Source organism: Rhamphochromis sp. 'chilingali' (assembly GCF_963969265.1).
Source record: "Rhamphochromis sp. 'chilingali' genome assembly, chromosome: 11".
Classification (NCBI taxonomy): Eukaryota; Metazoa; Chordata; class Actinopteri; order Cichliformes; family Cichlidae; genus Rhamphochromis; species Rhamphochromis sp. 'chilingali'.
Genome location: NC_137938.1, coordinates 17,682,730 through 17,703,766, shown reverse-complemented (window position 1 = coordinate 17,703,766; position 21,037 = coordinate 17,682,730). Strand labels below are relative to the sequence as shown.

Here is a 21,037-nt window from a genome sequence, read left to right as displayed (position 1 = left end):
TTATGTCCATAGTAATGCATTCACATCATCTAGTAGACCTTCAGAGGATACTTCACGTAATCTTGATAACCGGCTATGGAGGGATTATGTTTCAAGGTCAGTTCCTTCTTCCATTGCATATATATGTATAGAGAGAGAGAGATGCTACACGACTGAAACACACAAGAAACACCTCACAAAAAAAGAGAACATCAGCCTTTTTTTTAAACACAGGTTAATGTCACAATAATGAAGGATCTGCATTATATTTCATAGGTCAAAGGAAGCTCAGCATCTACACATCTACACAGTATGTACTGGTCTATGTTCTAGTGACACACGAGGTATTTATGACCTCCTATCAGTGTTACAGATGACTTAGAACTCTGGTCACACACAATGGAAGCAGCGAGGCTACACACTGTGCTTTATGTGTCCCAGAGGACAGGAGCCAATCAGACCACAACTTCCTTTATTTATCCAGTGCCACTGTGAGAGCTCTGCAGCAAACCAGGGGTCACTGTAGAAGACCCAGCTGTCACCTTACTCCTAATCAACGCCACATTACCTCCTGTATTTGATTTAACTAACATTGTGAATTGTAACTAAATCATGGGAAGTTATCTCAACGTGGAAGTCTCCAATCACACAAAGGAGTCTGGTTTTTTTTTGGTTTTTTTTGCTTCAGGTAACAGTGCTCTGCAGTAATCAAGGCAGAGCAGCGTATGTCAGCACCTTCAGTATGTCTGCTGACAAAACACATGTGCGCACACATTACTAAACACCAGGAGACCCCAAAGGCTGCAGCTATTCCACCAAAGACTAGTTAAATCCCACATATCAATCATCACCGACAAAGACAAATACAAAAAGGCTATTAATGATAATCTAGGTATAATTTATATGATTCTTTCAGAGTTTTGTTTTTCTCAGCCAAACAATTTTTGTGTGTGTAGACAAGTGGATTAAGCTTACTCATGGAGAAATGTGTGGGTATCTACACTAATAAAGTAACTACCTACATTAGAGCATGTAGGATCATGGGAAAAAATGTTTTACCTGGTTAATTACCTGAAATCTGCCCTTTCCACTGCTGTAGCCAATGACCTACATATTTACTCCTCCAAACTGCAATTAACAGGGAGTCAGTTACTGTGCACCTCCCCAGTCTGCCAATAATAATTAACCATATTCTCAGCCCTTGGACTGCACATGTCAAGCTCTTTTATCTCATCAGCGAAATACCTGATAGCCTATTAGTATTCCAAAAACACAGGCCAAAAAAACAAAACTGCATGGGTCCAGAAAATGTTGCACACACCGAGCTTCAGACATCAATACTTGGATTTGATTTGCACTTTGGATCTGAGTCAGAATAAAAATTGAGGGTTATAAAGTCTATAAGACAGGAGGAGGGGAAAAACCTCCACAGGCTGAATCTACAATATCTAAAAAACACTGAATGAAATTAAATGAAATTATGTAGTGACACTGATGACATTTTCTGTGGTTGCCTAAATGTTTCACAGAGGTTATAGATGGGCTTGAGAGACTAGTGAGTGCTACCTGGTTTAGCAGTTCAAAGACTTCTGAGCTAAGGATACAAAATTTCTCAAATTCAACCCAAAAATAAGAAATCTGCTGAAACTTTGACGGTAGAGATAAGATCTCATGCTGTAGCACAGTACTAGATGTGTGACAGTAACGGAAGCACGTTGGTTTGTCTTTAGTCACACTGGCAGACACCACACAGCATAAGGCTGCTAACAGTCCATCCAGGGATGCAATCCAAAGACAGATTGAGCTCAACCCACACTGACAGGAAACTATTATAACCTCCATTCATTTGCAGAGAACATTGACAAAAAGACTCCACAGTAGATGAATGCATTCACAATGACACACACACACACTGGTCAAGCAGCTGTAACAGCCCCAGGTATTTTCACTATCACTGCAGCCATTCTGCTCCAGACTCTCAAACACACGCGCTTCCCTTTGGCTCAACTCTTCACGGCTGAGCGCAGGCAGCGGGTTTGGGGGCTGTGGCCCTCAGGCAGGACCATTTCTCTCTGTGTTTGCACATTTCATAGTCATTGAACCTGCAGTTAAAAATAGAAAAATAAATTTTTTTTAAAAAAAATAAAGCGCTACCACCCTGTCCAAAACACCTGGAAGATAGATACTCTATTCAACCTGCTATAGGCTGCTTACTGAGGCAGTGAATTAAGGGAAATACACACCACATGCCACAGGATCAATAAATAATTTCCTTTCCAATACTTTCTCATCAGACCAAAGGTTTGTTTTTTAGGGTAGCAGCAAATATCATCTTCCAAAAAAAGTGGGTGTGTTCTTGGGGAATTGGCAGTGCACATTCACATATGTCTTTGAAGGAGAGGTTATCTTTGACACCCCCCCCCCCCCCTTTTTTTTTCTTCTGTGAATAAGCCAACAAGTAAAGACAACAACATGTATCCATCAGCAATGTCCATTACATATTAAACACTGTTGTGCATGCTCCATTCAATTTTTTCCTGAAAGAGACATCCCCTCACAAAGCTGCTGGATCTGCAGTAAGCAGAGAGCACCGAGCTCTCTCTTGTGGCCGTTAAATGACACTGCAACATTATTTAACACTCCAGAGTGAATCAGCAGTATCCTTCCAGGCAAAAAACAAGAAAAGCAGAAAGCCAGCTCCAGCGTTAAATGACACTTTTAGATTCATTCATTTTACACTCATTCATCCGTAACATCGTCACAGGATGCTATTTCAAATCGAGATGAGGAGCTTCTGGTGACATCTGTGCCACATTCATTTGTTTAACAGTTATAAAGAAACCCTGCTGAGTGTCCGTGCCACGATTCCAACTGAAGATTGCATTTGGAGGTTTTCTGTGAAATTTGTTGCATATCAGCTGCCCAATAGAGACAAAAATAAGCTCATCTACAGCTAAAGCAGCAACAAGCTGCAATATTGATGGGGCAGTAAATGAACTGTCATAGGTATCATATTGCATCCCTGTTTCCCTGCTTCACCTGAACTGGGGTGAACTGAACCGCTCATTAAAGACTCATTGTTTGGGTAGTGAAGTGTTCCTCAGAACATCCTGACCTGGACAGAGTCCAGCTTAAGCACACGGGCATCACAAAGTATCCAGCTGCAGTCCAGAGTGGATGAGATCTGAACACTTTGGCCTTATGAAAGGGAACAGAATGCACCAGGAGGGTAACATAGCATGTTTCAGCAGAGGTTATCACCCAATATTTCCCTTATTACATCCTATTAAAGATGCATATTCAGTTTGAGGAGTTTTGAGGCACTTCTCTAGAATGAAAGGTTTACAGGGTGTCATTATTATTTTTGTTTGTTTTATTTTGTAAGTGTGTATTCCAGCCAATACTAACGCAAGGAGAGCGCCTACATTCACATGCCCTAACACTGGCTGCACGTGGTGAATTACATTTTAATGAGCTTCTAATTTTAGTGTTGCGCGGCAGTAATAATAATAGACTTGATGAATATTTATGCTCCTTGTTTGAAGTTCAAGAGACACAAGAAAGAGGAGGGGACTGCTGTGGAAAACCAGTGTATGGATTCACACAAAAATGGCTGATGCCTGTCAGACCCACAGCCCCTTCAGCCTCTCTGTGACCCAAATAAACGTGTTAAAAACGGGGGGTTTTGTTTTTTGACTGGCACTGCGCGCTCAGTGGAGACAAACACATGCAGTACTGTCGGTAGGATAAAAGGAATCTGATTTGGGATTTTCTGAAAAGAAATTGCTGCAACACATGCTGTGTTCGGCCAGAGTGCTGAACTGAAACGGCCACCTTTATGGCAAACAAAATGACCAGTGGTTAAAAAAAAAACAGCAAAAAACAAACAAACAAACAAAACCGCGATGTTGTCACTCTGAAGCTCGTTCAGCTTACCCATGATGCCGCTGAGACAAAGATAGCCGTCTCTCCAAGTCATTCCAATAACGTGCTGAGGACCGTCAGAGGCTTCTGCTCCTGAAAGCCAAGAAGCGATTCCGACCTTCAGCACCGCGGACAGCTCCGAGCGCTGACACCGGGTTGCCTGCCTGTCTGCCGGACAGCAGCTGCTGAAAACACCGTGAAGATAACACCGGGGGGATCAACCGGCCACATCCGATCCAAGAAAACCGACCAACGAAGCCTTATTCCCTTAATTCTTTCCAACAAAGCGATAACGGACTGCACAGAAGCCTCAATTCCTCAATTCCTGCTTGTGCCGTTATACTGGATCCATCCGTGCAAACAGTCCCGGACTGAATGTCAGCAGCGTCTCTCCGAGAAAAAACAAAACATAAAAAAAACCCAAAACCCAAACATGTGAGGTGAGCAGTAACGCTGTGTGAGTTCATCTGGAACAGAGAGTCAGAGCTCTGCTGGACCTAAAAGAGCTGATTACATATGCGACGCGTCCCAGCTCTGCTCCCACACTCCGGCAGACAACGGACAACAGCTACAGCCGCTGTTCCCCCCTCCCGCAGTTAGCGTTCACAGGAACACTAGAGTCTGTGCTGGAAATGCACCCAGAGCCTCCGCAAAGAGACTGGAAAACAAACGCGTCATCGTGCATTTGCCCTCGTGTCACACTGCCGCTGGACCAGGAGTCGCAAAATGTTGAACCCACGCGAGGAGAAAAAGCAAAAACAAAAAACAAAAAACAAGCGAAACAGCGATAAAATCACTTGAGGAACTGAGCCGGGTGATGAGGTGTCGTCAGTCTATACCAAGCTTCTACCCTCATGTGAAATCTGCCCCCCCCTCCTCCCATAACATGTGCAAGCAGCATTTTGTCTACTATGAAAGAAAGCACAGAAACGTCCTTGTACAGCTACATTTGGAGAGAAAAAAATGACGAGATGTGCATTTTTCATGCTTTCTATCACAGATATATATATAGCTGAGGTAAATGTATAATTAGCCAGGTTACAAAGCTCTGCAGGTTCAGTCATAAATAGGTGGCATCAGTATCACAGCATAGAGCTGAAAAAACGCATCTGTGCGTCAGTTATGTCATATTTCAAGACGTTGGAACACATTTATTAAAGGGATTTCTAACTGCATTACTACTGTAACATCACGTGCATGCTCAGCACATATGAAAAAGGTGCATCTCTATGAAATCAGAAAACAGTTAGTAGTACACCATCAAGGAGCATTGTTCTAATGGTGAAAGCAATTTCACTGGTGCCATTTATAGAGTCATAATTTTTCTTTGATTCATTAAATTTTTTTTAAAAAGGAAATAGAATCCAACAAAGTAGCGTCGTCCTTGCGCTTCTATTTTATAGCAGGAATGTCGAGGGTCCAGGAAGCACATGTAACATCTTCAAGAGTTGCTTTAATCGCAAATGAGTTCCTCCCCGGAGACTGTTGATTCCTCAGGCCCTTTTTGAAGCCACATCAGAGGAAATTGGTGGGGGTGCTCTACCGCTACAAGCAGGGACTCTGAAGACTTCACAACACTGACACACAGTTTATCTATATCAAAGGCATTTCCAATTTTGAGAACAGAAAAAAAAGAAGAAGAAAAAAAAAAGAAAGTTGCTCGGAAGTTTTTTTTGCTTGAAGTAGAGGCTAAGCTACCTGGCACGATTGCTGAGCAGTGATTATTATCAACACACACTCTTATCACTGTTTTTACATCTATTATTCAGCTTGTTGCGATAAGATAAAGCGATTAAAGTGGCTACACTACAAGAGTCATAGAGTCAATTGAGCTTTTCAGGGTTAGTGAGCAGAAAACCTCCATCTCGCCTAAACTTCTTTACCAGCTGTTTTAACTCTCGGTCCCTCTACGCTATATCATATTCTAGCGTGTCATATCTCTTCTTGCTGTTCCCGGCATAGACACTTGTAAATATTCAATGGCGTTTCACAGAACAAGATCTCTCTCGCCACTGCTGTCACCATCTGCGAGAGAGGGAAAGAGTAGACGGATGGAAAAAGGGCAGATTTCACCACCCCCGCCGCCACCACCTCTTTCACTGACACACAAGCTTAGACACCAGACCGTCAAGGCACGCCGCAATGTGTCCCTTTGTTCGCGCGGGAGTAATCAAAGCTTCTGTCCATCAGTTCAATATGACAATAGTGATCAACTAATGCCCTGAGTGGTCTTTTGTATTGGTTTGTGTTGTGGAGGTAGCACACACCAACATCAAAAACTGAAAAACGCCTCTTTGCTTTTTCACACTCATCACCTCTGTTTCTTATTTTTATGCTGACCCTCTGACCGACCCTGTCAGCTGAACTTCTGCTTCCTGCCATAAATGCTTACTTTGCTCCCCTGCTGCAGACGAGCGTTGCAACACATTTCACATGCAGATCTGCAAAAAAATATTCAAAAGTATGACAGCACTGCCAAGCACTGTGATAGTGATGTTACTGAGAGCAGCAAGAGGAGACATATATTTTCACCTGCACTGGGATCAAGTGTTTATGTCAGTGCATATAGACATACATTACTTTAGAATGTCCTATCATTACAAAATGATTCAGTTCTTTTTGGTGTAACACTCCCATACTCATGGTCTGTATGGAGAAGTGACCTTGTACACCAGGACACTGGGGCATCACCAGATAAATAGCTGGCACTGGATAAGAGGCACATCACATGGTCTAGCTGCCATTGCCCTGACTGTCTATCACCAGCCTGCTGCCACTGTTATTACTCAACACCATCTGTACAACATGGTAACCGATCTCTCAGCTATTATCTAGCAGTGAACAATGGAAGCCCTTACAAATGGGGGTCTTGGCATTATAGGGAGCAGCTGGACAGATGTCGCTCTGTGTTTCTGCTGAGCCTGTTGGTATGCAGTGTCCTCCACAGCCTGCAGTCTGTCACTTTAACGGCTAAACACGGGAAGGCGAGCGCTAAGAGAACTCTGGGAAATGCATGTTATACATATACAGGGAGTGCAGAATTATTAGGCAAGTTGTATTTTTGAGGAATAATTTGATTATTGAACAACAACCATGTTCTCAATGAACCCAAAAAACTCATTAATATCAAAGCTGAATGTTTTTGGAAGTAGTTTTTAGTTTGTTTTTAGTTTTAGCTATTTTAGGGGGATATCTGTGTGTGCAGGTGACTATTACTGTGCATAATTAGTAGGCAACTTAACAAAAAACAAATATATACCCATTTCAATTATTTATTTTTACCAGTGACACCAATATAACATCTCCACATTCACAAATATACATTTCTGACATTCAAAAACAAAACAAAAAAAAATCAGCGACCAATATAGCCACCTTTCTTTGCAAGGACACTCAAAAGCCTGCCATCCATGGATTCTGTCAGTGTTTTGATCTGTTCACCATCAACATTGCGTGCAGCAGCAACCACAGCCTCCCACACACTGTTCAGAGAGGTGTACTGTTTTCCCTCCTTGTAAATCTCACATTTGATGATGGACCACAGGTTCTCAATGGGGTTCAGATCAGGTGAACAAGGAGGCCATGTCATTAGTTTTTCTTCTTTTATACCCTTTCTTGCCAGCCACACTGTGGAGTACTTGGACGCGTGTGATGGAGCATTGTCCTGCATGAAAATCATGTTTTTCTTGAAGGATGCAGACTTCTTCCTGTACCACTGCTTGAAGAAGGTGTCTTCCAGAAACTGGCAGTAGGACTGGGAGTTGAGCTTGACTCCATCCTCAACCCGAAAAGGCCCCACAAGCTCATCTTTGATGATACCAGCCCAAACCAGTACTCCACCTCCACCTTGCTGGCGTCTGAGTCGGACTGGAGCTCTCTGCCCTTTACCAATCCAGCCACGGGCCCATCTATCTGGCCCATCAAGACTCACTCTCATTTCATCAGTCCATAAAACCTTAGAAAATCAGTCTTGAGATATTTCTTGGCCCAGTCTTGACGTTTCAGCTTGTGTGTCTTGTTCAGTGGTGGTCGTCTTTCAGCCTTTCTTACCTTGGCCATGTCTCTGAGTATTGCACACCTTGTGCTTTTGGGCACTCCAGTGATGTTGCAGCTCTGAAATATGGCCAAACTGGTGGCAAGTGGCATCTTGGCAGCTGCACGCTTGACTTTTCTCAGTTCATGGGCAGTTATTTTGCGCCTTAGTTTTTCCACACGCTTCTTGCGACCCTGTTGACTATTTTGAATGAAACGCTTGATTGTTCGATGATCACGCTTCAGAAGCTTTGCAATTTTGAGACTGCTGCATCCCTCTGCAAGATATCTCACTATTTTTGACTTTTCTGAGCCTGTCAAGTCCTTCTTTTGACCCATTTTGCCAAAGGAAAGGAAGTTGCCTAATAATTATGCACACCTGATATAGGGTGTTGATGCCATTAGACCACACCCCTTCTCATTACAGAGATGCACATCACCTAATATGCTTAATTGGTAGTAGGCTTTCAAGCCTATACAGCTTGGAGTAAGACAACATGCATGAAGAGGATGATGTGGACAAAATACTCATTTGCCTAATAATTCTGCACTCCCTGTATACATGTACACTGATATGGCCTCCTGTTGTGCATTGACCTGCCCGGCGATGGTGTACATCTTTAGTTCATTACACACTTACAGATTATTGCCAAATGTAAATCTATAGTGTTGTGCGCTACATCATGTGGAAGATTACATATTGGGAATGATGCGGGAACATTGAGGCTAGGCATGGTATTTTATGAGCAAAAAATAAATAAATTCAAAAACAGTCGCCAACTTAGAAAAGTTACCTGTTTTATTTAATTCAAATTATTTTAATCAAAATATTAAAATACAGGTCAGGTCTAATTTGAATGTCAATATTAAGCTTGAAAGGACACTCCTGTATTAAATATTATACCTATATAAAGTCTACGCCTTAGAAATAACACATTATTATTTATTTATTTTTAAAGATGATGTGTTGTGCTTTTTCTGAAATGTTTTTCCTTTATATAAGGTGGGGTGACTGTGGCTCAGGATGTAGACCAGGTCAGAAATTAATCGTGAAGGTTGGGAGTTTGATTCCCTGCTCCCATGCATGCCAAAGGCAATGTGAGTTGAGTGTGTGTGCAAATGGGTGAATGAGACATAAAGAAAGCACTTTTAATGCTCAAATTGAGTAGAAACTTGCTATACAAGAACCAGTAAATTTACCAATGTTACAATGGTACATGCTCACATTAAACATGGTCAAAATTTAATTAATGACACTGAATGTGTAAGCAAGATAGAGGTGGGCAGATCGATTCAAATATCGATAGTATCAATACCAATGCTAATATTGCTAGTATCGGATCGATACTACGAGATGATAGGATTGATGCTTTGTTTCTATCGTCTAAGTTAGCTGCCTTTATAGGTTGAAGTACTAGTACTTGCACTGGTATCAACATCAGCAAATCAGAAGAATGTTGGCTTAAAAGCAAGGAGCTAAGAAATGGCTCTTTCAGACAAAGGATGAACTGGAGGTTTACACCAAACCTCGTGCAAAATAAAATAAGGATTGTTTTCAACTGCAATCCAAGAATAAAAATATAAAATTTTAAAATGATCATATTTAGCTGATTATTTGAAAACAAGCCTGCTGTCAGTACCCCTGCTCTATTCTGTCTTTCAAGACTGCAGTCTTTGTATTGTCCTAGTGTAAAATGGCTCTCTCTGTGTATGTATTTCGTATTAGTTAACCTTTATTTCAACACTGACATGACTCACAGATGAAACTAATCAGCACCTCTCATGCTCACTTCCCATCTGTCTTGGCTGCTGTATGTGTATTTATGCATATCTCAGCATTTTATGAACCATGATTGTGTTCAGACAGTCCCAAGAAACACAAAAAAATAATTTGCTAACCACTTTGTCCTCCTGTTGCAATTCCATGAGAGCAGGAATGCAGCAGAAAGAAATAAAGAGGGGAGACAGATTAGAGGGGAGAGGGGGCAGGAAAGATGGGGGAGAGAGAGAGAGAGATTGTGAGTGGCATTAGTAGGTCCTCGTAGCACTGTCACATACTCGATCAGCACATTTTTGAACGGCATCAAATAAAAACACACATTTAAAAGGCCTAAAAGCTTTAGCATAGTCTTGTACAGTGGTTAGCTGGGCATCGAAGTGCCACATTATACGAGAGCAGTCATCGGGCTCCTCTATGAGACAAGAAAAAGGAGGGACAGCTCCCTCGAGTGGTCAAATGGAAGAGCTGTACGTTAACGTGTAAACGTCTATAGCTGTGAATGAACACATCAGAGAAAGAAGAATTAGAAACGAAGGCATGTGACTGGAGTACACGATCATGATCTGAAAAACATTAGTTGCCATTAGAGACACTGCTGGCTCAATCGCCGTGACTATGATTTTACAGCAAACTTTCATAACCTTGTATTAAATACAAACATATGAAAAACAAAACAAAAAAACCCACATTGCCTGGGTGGGGCATCAGCACATGTGGGAGTGTGTGTCTTTAATACCAACCACGGCATTACCTTATTTGACCGCAGAGACACTCGTCCTCCGCACCGAGCACAGAATTTCGTTTGGCAATATGAACAGAGGTGGCCACAGCCATCGGCAAACTTGGTTTTGTGGCAGATCCCGCAGGTTGGGGCTTCGCTCTTCTGGTCCTGACCCTGCTTTGTCTCCTCCCCCATCTTCTTAACCTGGTCCTTATATGACTCAAACTGCTGGTGCAATTTTCTGCAAGCAAATGGGAAGGGCAGAGGTTAATAAAAAAAAAGGAGATACGGATTGGTGACCAATTAAAAAATTGAACATCGGTATATCATTGATTTTTTTTTACTCATACAGCCTTTTTTTGTACTCCAGAAGTGCTATGTCTTATTCAGGATGAGTGGGAAAAAATGCTACAAACAAACTATTATTATGGATTAGATAAGTCTGAATGATCAATCTTGACATAGAGTATATATAACAAAGGCCGTAAGTATCGCACTGTTAGAGTGTCCAGTGCACACTTGTGGCAGTGTGGGAGACTCGTTTCACACTGGAATTATCCTTGTTGGATGACTCGTGGCTTGAGTCCTTTTCTCCAAATCACACTTCCACAAAAAGCTTCTGCTGTCAGCTGACTAAGTGATATACCCTCAGACGTATGCAGTGTGTTAGATTTTGAAAGGAAAAGCAGACGCCATGACCTCAGTAGCTTCAAAGCTGAGCTCCTCCTTTGATATCGCGCTTCGCCTAAAACACGGTGGGGGTGGGTATCAAATTTGCTTTGCAACTTTAAGAACATCACTTAATTCCACTTTCTCAGGTTCCATTGCGTTTAATGAATCATTTGCACCTGTGTTTCTATATCAGGACCGTTGTAAGGTGAGACCGAGCACACCTCGGAGCCATACTGTTAGATAATCATCTTCCAGATACACACAGTTATTACTGCTCTGGTGTATTATGCTCAGGCAATCATTTGTCATTGCTACTGCCTCTATTGTGTTACTCCTTGTGTCCTATAGATGGCCTCCTACTGGTACATTACATCTGATCTTATACAGTGGCTGCTTAACTCCTAACAAGTCCTCAGAGGCTCCTAAAAAAGCACGGGCTCTTCACATGCATTTTGTATGACACATGTCAATTGAGCGTCTCCTTGGAAACTAAACACTGGGCTGACTTCATAATATGGCGATTAGAATTGGTTTCAGCCCACATATCCCCTGCAACATTCATTAGCGCTTGTGAATTATTGAGCAGAGCTATCCTTTTACCACATACAGCTCTGCATTTGAGATAAACGTGTTTCCTTTGCTCACAACTAGACCTTTAGAGCCCAAACGTAAGGTCCACACACGCCACTTCGAGTCTATGTGTGGGTGTGTGGTAATGTGCACAAGTAACTGTGCCATCTGAACATTAGATCGAGTGCCACAGGCATGCCCCACGTTGTACCCACCGAGGGATTAAAGGGCTAATTGTGTCAGAGCCTTTTGTGTTTACCAGCAGAGATTAGTGTGTACCCTTGTTTAACAGATCCCACCAAATCTCATTTACTGACAGAGGGGCTGATAACAGATTGATCAAGAATATGATACAAGAGGTAAAGACTAGTCTCCCAGGATAAAGGAAATAAGAGTACAAACAATTGTGTTTTTTCTCACTTATCTCCCCTTACAGTCAAGCATTTAGAGAAATATGCGCCAGACAAGGTCACTTACACAGACCACTTCTAACAGTCACTCAAACCTTTTTGGTGGGACAAAAAAAGAGTTGCTGATGCAAATCTGTCACTAAAACAGATAACACATAGCAAGAATAACCTGTTTAAGCAGGGTAAAGCGTATACTGCATACAAAGTCAAGGTCATAAAGAGTAATGCAACTTTCATAAGTTTGCCTCTCTACACCAGAACAGTGAAGACATTTAGCTTTAAACCAAGAGTTATCCAAAATATAGCATTATCTGTTATGACTTACAGTTGATTAATGACCTGTTTCATTGCCAGGTGTGCAATCGTGTTCAGGGCAGATTAAGGAGAGTAAAGTTCTATGTGGTCCAAAGATGCGGCAATTCAATTGAACAAGGTCACTGTAAGGTGTAAAAAACAAGCAGTCCTAGGAGAGGCCAGGTCAGCATTCTGGTACGTTCTTTGGAAACAAGGAATGGACTGAGGAGACTAAGTAACATCAAGAAACAAGATAAGTTAAGAGCAATTAAAATTTATGTGATAGCCAATACAAAGAGTCTGTAACCTGCTGTGAGCCCAACTGAGCATGTGTTGTATTTACTTAACACAAAACTAAAGCCAAACTAGCAGTAACTGATGGTGGCTGTAAAACAGACTTCAGAGTCCATCACTGCAAATGACTTGCATCCAAGTATTAAAGATATTTTAGATGGTAGTAATTATATTTGTCAAATAACTTTGAACCTTTAAAAACTGGAATCACTATGTCTAGACTTGGTGGTAACTAACAACTTGTAAATGCAATATTATGATTCCTTAAATCAAAGCTGAAAGTCTATACTTTAATTAGAAGTTGATAACTTTAGTCAAAATCAAATACAGTGGTGTAGAAGGGAACAATTAGGAGTTTACTGTCAGTGTCCAAATGCATCTTGCTGTATAAATGAAATATCCCAAAAGTAAAGAGACAACTATCCCAGACTAATCAAATGCAGGAAATAAGTTACTGAGTAAAACAGAATAAATGTACAGTCAGAGTAGAATCCCATGGCAGCCAACAGCTGGTACACAGTACCCATTCTTGCTTATCCAGTCAGACTCGGTCAAATATAGGTGATGCTGCTGACGAGTAATCATACGCTACTCATTGTCCCATCCCAAGCTAGCGTGTCGGAGCTCTCTTACCTCTCTGCCACACCAGAGCAGCTATAAGCAGCCGTAACACGAAACTCTCGCTTGGACGTATGACAGAGTCTGCATATCAACACCAAGCCTGAGCTACAAGCTCTCTACAGGGCTTGGGATTCCTCTTTTGTCACACACCACTGGAGCTGAATCCTAACTTCCTGGTGTCTTTATTATGCCATGCTGACCCTAAAACATCAGCAGCGAGTCTATTAATTGATTTATTGATTACTGATTAATTGATTGATTTCTACAAGATGAAGCAACTTACTGGGTGCAAATCAGATTGTCCAAATATCACAATTCTGTCTTGAGTTTGACTTTAAACTCTAGTTTAATTGCTTTATTGGCAGAAGAAGAATTGAGCTGACAAGTCTGCAGTGTCAGATTTTCACAAACTTTGTTACAGCTAAATAATCTAGACAGCAGTCCCACTACGTGCAGCATACAAACTCTGCTTTGGTTTGTTTTTTATTCATTTCAATAGCATGCTTGATACTCTGGTATGCAAGCTAATTGCACACAGCAATGTTTATCACATTGTTGTGTGGTTGCTGCTTCTGACAGTAAGTCTTATAAGAACCCATGGTTGAAACTTTGATGACATCTCCCTGGTCAAACATCTCGCTGTACAACTGCAAAAATAAAACCACAGACAGACCATTTTGATGCTGTGTCCAAATAGAATAGAACATATATGTCTAACAACTGTCTAATCTGTTGAATGGTAAACTTAAGGCATCAGACTGTTTCTATTGCCCCTCTGGCCCATTGTCACGATTATCAACCCAAACTTTTTTCTTGTGTGATGAGCACACAACCCTGATATCATCAGTTTGAGTCTTCACTAATCAATAAAGACATACCAGAAATGGTAGAAAACATTTCTTGAACACAAACATTCTCTTGCTGGAAAGTTTAAAAATGACGTCCAGCCAATGTTGAAGAAGTACTTTGAGCCGTCATCGCGGTAACATCTGCCACGTCAGTTCAGCTTTCATTTGGGAACTTATTTGACCGTCAACAAAAAAACGTCAGCTGATGGTTATTCAACATTAAAATGTTTGTTGGGAGCACTACCACCACATCATATAAAGTAGCAAAGCTTTGTTCAAGCTAAAACAAGCAAAATGCTCCAGAAGGCACACAGATGATATTTTTTGCTGTATATCAGTATATTATATTACGAATATTATTTCTTGCACATTAACACTCATTGATTTAAGTGTAAAACTGTGATTATTGCCTTGGTGTCATACTTAATAAGCTGAAACAGTGTGGAAGGACGTAGAGATCTACACTGTTTCAGCCATCAGGAGGAGGATCCATTAGCAAGGTAATGCTAGCTAGCAGCAGTTAACACCATCATATTTTTTACAGGCAGTAAAGTCACATTTGTGGGGATGTTTGGTGGTTACGTTTTCTACAAATGTTATCTTCATTTATTATCACCTTCATAGAAGAAATTAACATGAGTGCTGAGAATCTCAATAGTTTGCAAATGTTCACAAAATGCACTAGCTAGCATGACAATAGTGATAAACAATTCAAAAGATTTCAACTGAGTACACCACATGTCCCTGTACCCTATTGAAATTCAGAGAAATGAGTAATAAGTCTGAATTCTACAATGTTAAACAATCTGAATTTAGACACGGAGCAACTATCTCAACCTCCCAACTTTGACCTTATCGTAGTTTGGTGGAGCTAGCAGCTGTGAAACTGGTTTCCTGCTCTATATTCTATTCCTCATAAAAACAAATCAAGCTAGCTAAAATGTTTATCTGTGTGGTTGTTAATGAAAGATTCAATTTTAACAGGAATTTAATAAGTGATGGATTTTGGTAGGGAAAGATGTAATAATTATTATAAAATAACCTTAAAGTAAACAATGATTTATACAGGATTTAGTATTAGAGTCCTGATCAAAGATTAAGAATACACCGACATATATTATAAGACTAACTCCGCTCTCTGTCTTCTTGATCAGTGACCTGTTACAGCCAATAAATATGTCATTTATTAAAGTTAAATTCATTGTGGCACAACACTTCCACAGCACCCCTCGCCTATGTGCTTAAACCAGCAAACTGAGAAATTTCTAATCATTGTCTCACATCAACCAATGGCCTGTGAATCCAGCTGCTCGGTTCACCCACCACTATATGTCGGTTCCTGCTGGGAGAAGATCAAAAAGGGGTCTGTACTTTTACTTACGCATTTTGCTCTGGCTCCTTGTCATTTGGGGACTTTTGCTGGGGCTGAAGAACGTTATTTACCAGCTCAGTGATCCCACTAAAGGGAAACCACCTGTTCAAATAAGCAAAGTGTGACTGGAACATCGCAATGAGTCATCATGTGAGAAAACAATCTGTTCAGAAAAGGGGCTTTTAGGAAGCAGGCTGGTTCTTAAGTAGTGGGAAAATAGCAGGGACATTCACTATAACCAGAGCAGAGAGGAGGAGGAGGCCGGGACACGGGCAGAGCAGCGATTAGTGGAACACTGACAACCAGACACAGTGTCAGAAATACAGAGAGAAAGATAAAGAAGGAAAGATGACTCAGACAGACCTATATTTGAGGGAAGGACAGAAAAGCAGGAAAGCTCTGCAGCCAATGGAAATGAGAGCTGCAGTAAATGTCACTTATAGCAGCTTTTTGGTGCAGTGGGGGTCAGGTTGTCTGACTGGTTAGCCCTGCAGGTAGATCTAATCACAATGCAGCTATAGTACAGAATAGCAGGACAGGCGGCTCTACTCCACACTAGCAGTTGAACTACTAGACTACCCAGCCAACCAGAGTGCAGATGATACACTGAATGAAGATGAACAGCCAGTTAGATATCAGGAACAAGGGAAAGATTCTGGGGACCTAGCTGCAAAAAAGCTGGAAGAAAGGAGAAGCCGATGTCATTGATGTCATGGAAGTCAGCTGTTTAGTGCACAGCACAAAATTCAACGACCTGATTCACTCATTGAGAAATTATTCATTAAAACGGGCCACTCTTTTCCAAGACATTAATGACTTTTTGTTATTAAACTCCCAGACAAAGAGGAGAAAGCCACATGAAGCACGCAGCATCGACTGACAGGAAGAAGTGTCAAAGCCTAGAGCACACTGGGTAATGCAGTTTACTTACTGTGCCGGCTGAGGCTTTGGTTCTTCTTTGATCCTAAAACATAAAAAAATAAAAAGTGTGCGCAGCTCAGTGCATATCAAACAGAAAGAGATGAGGAAAACAATAAAAGATGGGGAAAAAAATAAACAATGAGGATGTCATTAAAGATGGGTGTGACATAAATAATTATCCCGCTCTAACAAGAACAATATTTAAAAAATATATTACAGATGATGATTTCATGAAAACAACAATTTAGCTGTGAAAATGGTAATAAAGTAAACAAGAAAACTCACAGGAAGATTTTAAAAATGACGTAATGTAAATAAGTGACGCAGATAACACTTAAATTAAAAATGACCGCTTCATGTGAGTAACACCCTCTTTCATACTGAATCTTCTGCCGTGGACAAACATTCAATTTGATGCTGTGGCTATCTCAAATCCAAATCCGCCTCCCTATTGCACAAAGAGCTTCACTAAGGTGGATCTATAAGTGATAAGACCCCCACCATCATCAACAGCATCAGCTCATCAATTTCCAGAAACACTGGAAAAGATCAACAAACACAAGCTAAAAGTAACCACCAGGGAGTGCGGTCCAGCTGTGTGACACTTGAGCACTGCCTTCAATTACTTGCTGACCAGCACTGTGAGGCAAGGTTGGAAGTAGTAACTAATTCTGTGTAAACATTAGCTACACCAAGTCATCAGCGAGGTTTAACCTACACTGAAAGTTCACAAGGTGTAGTTTGTGGTCTGAAAATCTATAACTAACTAACAAGATTCAGTGGGGAAAAATAACTCATATGGTGTCACAGTATGAGTATTGATATTATTAGAACCTGACCGACCTACTGGTGGGGCCAATGCATTGGCTGATATTACCTATTTACAGATATATCTGTATGTACAATGGCCAATAAATGAAAACAAAAAAAAAAAAAAAAAACACCTTCAACCACATTATGAGTGTTGATGTTGCAGCTCTCCTGATGCCAACATGTGTTTGGAATCCAACGAAAACACAACAACCAGCTGATTCGAGCAGAGCTAGGCAGAAGATTTAATCATCCATAATTGTAGTGACATTAAAAGAGAAAAATCAGCCAGTATGTCAGATTTTTAAATTGCCTCATATTGCTATCGGTATCGTTCTTAAAAATTCTGCTGTCCACATATTGAAATATCCTGAACTATTGAACCCTAAATTGCCCCTGATGCAGCCACTGAAGTGTGTGTCTGATAGAACTTTAAACGTAGTAGTACATTAACCATGTAACACAGTTATCATGTTATTTTATTATTTCCCAGACTTCGGGATAAATAACATATAGCTTCGCAACTTCCAGAAAGTTCTTCACTGGAACTACAATATATAAAAGACATAGTCTCAGTGCAAAAAGTTTACAGCGTGTTCTCTGGATTTTCTAGAGTAATTGCAGATTTAGGTGCTATGAGCACGCACCAACAAAATTCAATTTACCTTGCACTGATGTAGTGGAAGAAATCCTCTTATAACTAAGAAAATAAAACCAAACCGTTGCAGAATGCTACGGGAGGGATTTGATTTGTTTTTGGTGTATTCAGCCTTGAAAATAAATTATAAAATGAAGCAGCTTATAATACATGTTTGTGTGGAGCTTTGAAGAAGTCAGCTAGGGGACAAACTGCTGCCATGTCAGCTGATAATTCTAATGAGGTATTTATCAGGCCTACAGTTTGCGTTGGTAGAACTGATACATAGAAATGATCATTTAAATAACTTACTATCAGAACAACTGTACATAAAGTACAGTATATACACTTACTTTGTTGATTAGGCCTGTTTAGCCGAAGCAACTGTCTAATGAGTCCATCACGGTGTAGGAACTCACTGCATTTAAATATGTAGACAGGAAGAACTGCTGAAGTTCAAACTAAAGAAAGTCGAATTAAGTGACTTGAAATTGGCGTTGCTGTTGGTGGCAGATGGGCAGAATTCCAGAATTTGATGATTTGCTGGGAAGCAGCAGCTTTTCTAGGGTTTACAAGGAATCAAATGCAGCATTCGACATGAAAATGCCTCACTGATGAGGGAGAACAATGGTCTGCGTGGTTCAAACACAGATAGAAAGGCAGCTCTAACTTCAACGAGTATTACAACCAAGGCATGAACAACAGCATCTGGAAAACTTTGGGCACATCCAAATTACTGTAAAAACGCTGAATCATTTTGAAACTTTATTTGCTCGGTCTGCTACATATTCAATAACATATTCAGTAGTAGTATATAATACATCATGCTTTTGCAGGTGGTTACAGTTTAACCAGAGCGTCTTGTAAATAAGGGTGGGTATGCGTAGTTTCTTGAACATGACAATAAGCATGGCCTCGACAATAACGATCTGAATCCAGCAGAGCAACTTTTGGAAGTGGTGCAAGTGGAGATCATGTAATGAAGGTGCTGCCCAAAAATCTGCCAGTATCAATATCATGCCAATCTATTCTGAAGGGGTGCAACTCAATACTAGCATCCATCAGGGCATTCATTTTCTTATCCAACAGGGTCATGAGGGGAGGCTGGAGCCCATCCCAGCTGTCACGGGAAGAGAGGTGGGGTATGCCCTGAACATGTTGTTAGTTTACTATAAGACCAGTAACACTGAGACAAAGAACTGTTCACTCTTACATCCAAACCCACAGCCAATTTAGAATTGCCAATTAACCTAATGAGCATGTCAATCTGTATGTTTAAACAATGCAGATTCAATATCAACTTATTTCCATTACTGAAATCAAAGCAAGAAGCCAGAACTTTTTTTGTCCTGCAGCATATAACATGCATCCCCTCTAATGACCACAGGAGCTCAGAAACAGGACAAATATAGGAGTAACAGCTTGCATACGCAGCATCCCTTAACACGCATTCTCTTCAAATGACGCGCATCTCATATAGTGATATCTCTAGAAGTTCAAAATACGTGCAACCAGGACAAAACACCAAAATTACACCGACACAGACACAAACAGCAAGCACCGTGTGACCGTCTTGTGTCTGTACACCATCTATCAGTGGCGCTGCAAGCTCAGCTGCTGTCGCCTGGTTTAGGAGCAAATGTCACTTAAAGCAAAACACAGACATCTGCAGCTGAGAATCACACACCAGACCTCCGCACACCTGATCGCCGCTTATTCTAGTGAGCTGCCGGCTTTATATAGCCGTGTGAAATGGAATGTGTTAATTGGATTTTGTCTGATTCTGACCATCACAGCAACAGTAGCTAATTTGTTGTGTGTGACTGGTCTGATTCCTACATGTAGTGCTGCAAATAATGATTAGTTTCATTACTGGTTCACCTATTTTTTTTTTTTATGTATTGCTAATAAAATGACCAGGACCTAAGGCAATATGCCCATATAACCATTTTTGTCCAAATCCCAAAAACATTTAGATTACATGCATCCAGTTTTTGTCTGCTTCATCCCATCATCCCAGCTGTCATAGGGCAAGAGGCAAGTTGCCCAGGTATTAGTCGCCAGTCCATTGCAGGGCTAGCACATAGACATGAGCATTCATGCTCTCACCTACGGCCAATTTAGATTGACCACTTAACCTAACATGCATGTCTTTGGACAGTGGCAGAAAGCCAGAATAACTGGGGAGAGCATGCAAGCCCTACACAGATGCTGGCTAGTGGATTCAAACCCAGGATCTTCTTGCTTCAAAGCAAGGCTGCCCACCTTCAAGTTTAACGTGTTAAATAACCTCTGAAACAGTCCCAACTAAAAATAGTAGCCGTAACCCTTACTTTACCCCTTATTAGTGGCAGCCCATAGAAGCCTAGTAATGACACATTAAGCCTGTTAAGCCATATTTGAGAATACCCCATCATTTTAACATCCCATACTTCACATACATACTCAAACTGCCAAAAAGATGCTGAGGCTAAAGCAGAGTCACACAGAGCATCAGAACGGAGCACTGAAGCCTCACAACAGTCTGGTTTAGCGAGAGGTAGAGCACAGCAAAAGTGAGAGATCTGTCCATCTGATCTGTGTCGGACGGGTGAGAGAACACACGAGAAAAGATATAGTCCTGTGTACCCATCAGTCTCGCTGCTCTGTTTTCCGATGAGCCAGTCCATATTTATCCTCTCGCTGTGTTCTCCCGATGACCTGCAGCGCCGTTCCTTATTGATCCCATCAGCACCGTCTCTGTGGTCGCATTACAAGCCTCATATTTATCTGATCGAGCCTGCTGCCTGCCTGCCTGCCTGCCTGCCTGGACAGCTGCCGGGCGCTGTGTGTGTGTGTGTGTGTGTGTGTGAGTGAGAGAGAGAGAGAGAGAGAGAGAGAGAGAGAGAGAGAGAGAGAGAGAGAGAGAGAGAGCGCATCTGACTATGCATTTATGCACACCATATCAACATGTGTGCGTGTGTGTGTGTGAGTGAGTGCTCTGTGTATTATTTGACATGGGGCAGTGAAATGAGTGAGTGTAAAATGTCACAAGTGACGTATTCGGGATCCTGGCTGCTGCGGAGGCCTCCAGGCCAGATGCAGTCTCCTGTTTTCTGTCTGTTTAACCTGCTCTCTGCAATCACATGAGACCATCGCAAGACATAAAAGAC

The 21,037-nt window shown here is 41.3% G+C and overlaps 1 protein-coding gene across 2 annotated transcripts in view; it reads right to left on the bottom strand.

Annotated features, from left to right (window-relative positions):
• Positions 1-21,037, bottom strand: part of rims2a (regulating synaptic membrane exocytosis 2a) — a 155,511-nt gene that overhangs the window by 114,568 nt on the left and 19,906 nt on the right. The window contains exons 3-6 of one of the 2 annotated variants that reach the window (XM_080895930.1): positions 16,449-16,481; positions 15,527-15,619; positions 10,467-10,677; positions 9,835-9,846 (exon numbers count right to left, since the gene is read on the bottom strand). In XM_080895930.1, coding sequence (XP_080752056.1) covers positions 9,835-9,846; positions 10,467-10,677; positions 15,527-15,619; positions 16,449-16,481 — 349 coding nt within the window. The remainder of the gene's footprint in view (positions 1-9,834; positions 9,847-10,466; positions 10,678-15,526; positions 15,620-16,448; positions 16,482-21,037) is intronic. The other variant, XM_080895923.1, reaches the window with a different exon arrangement.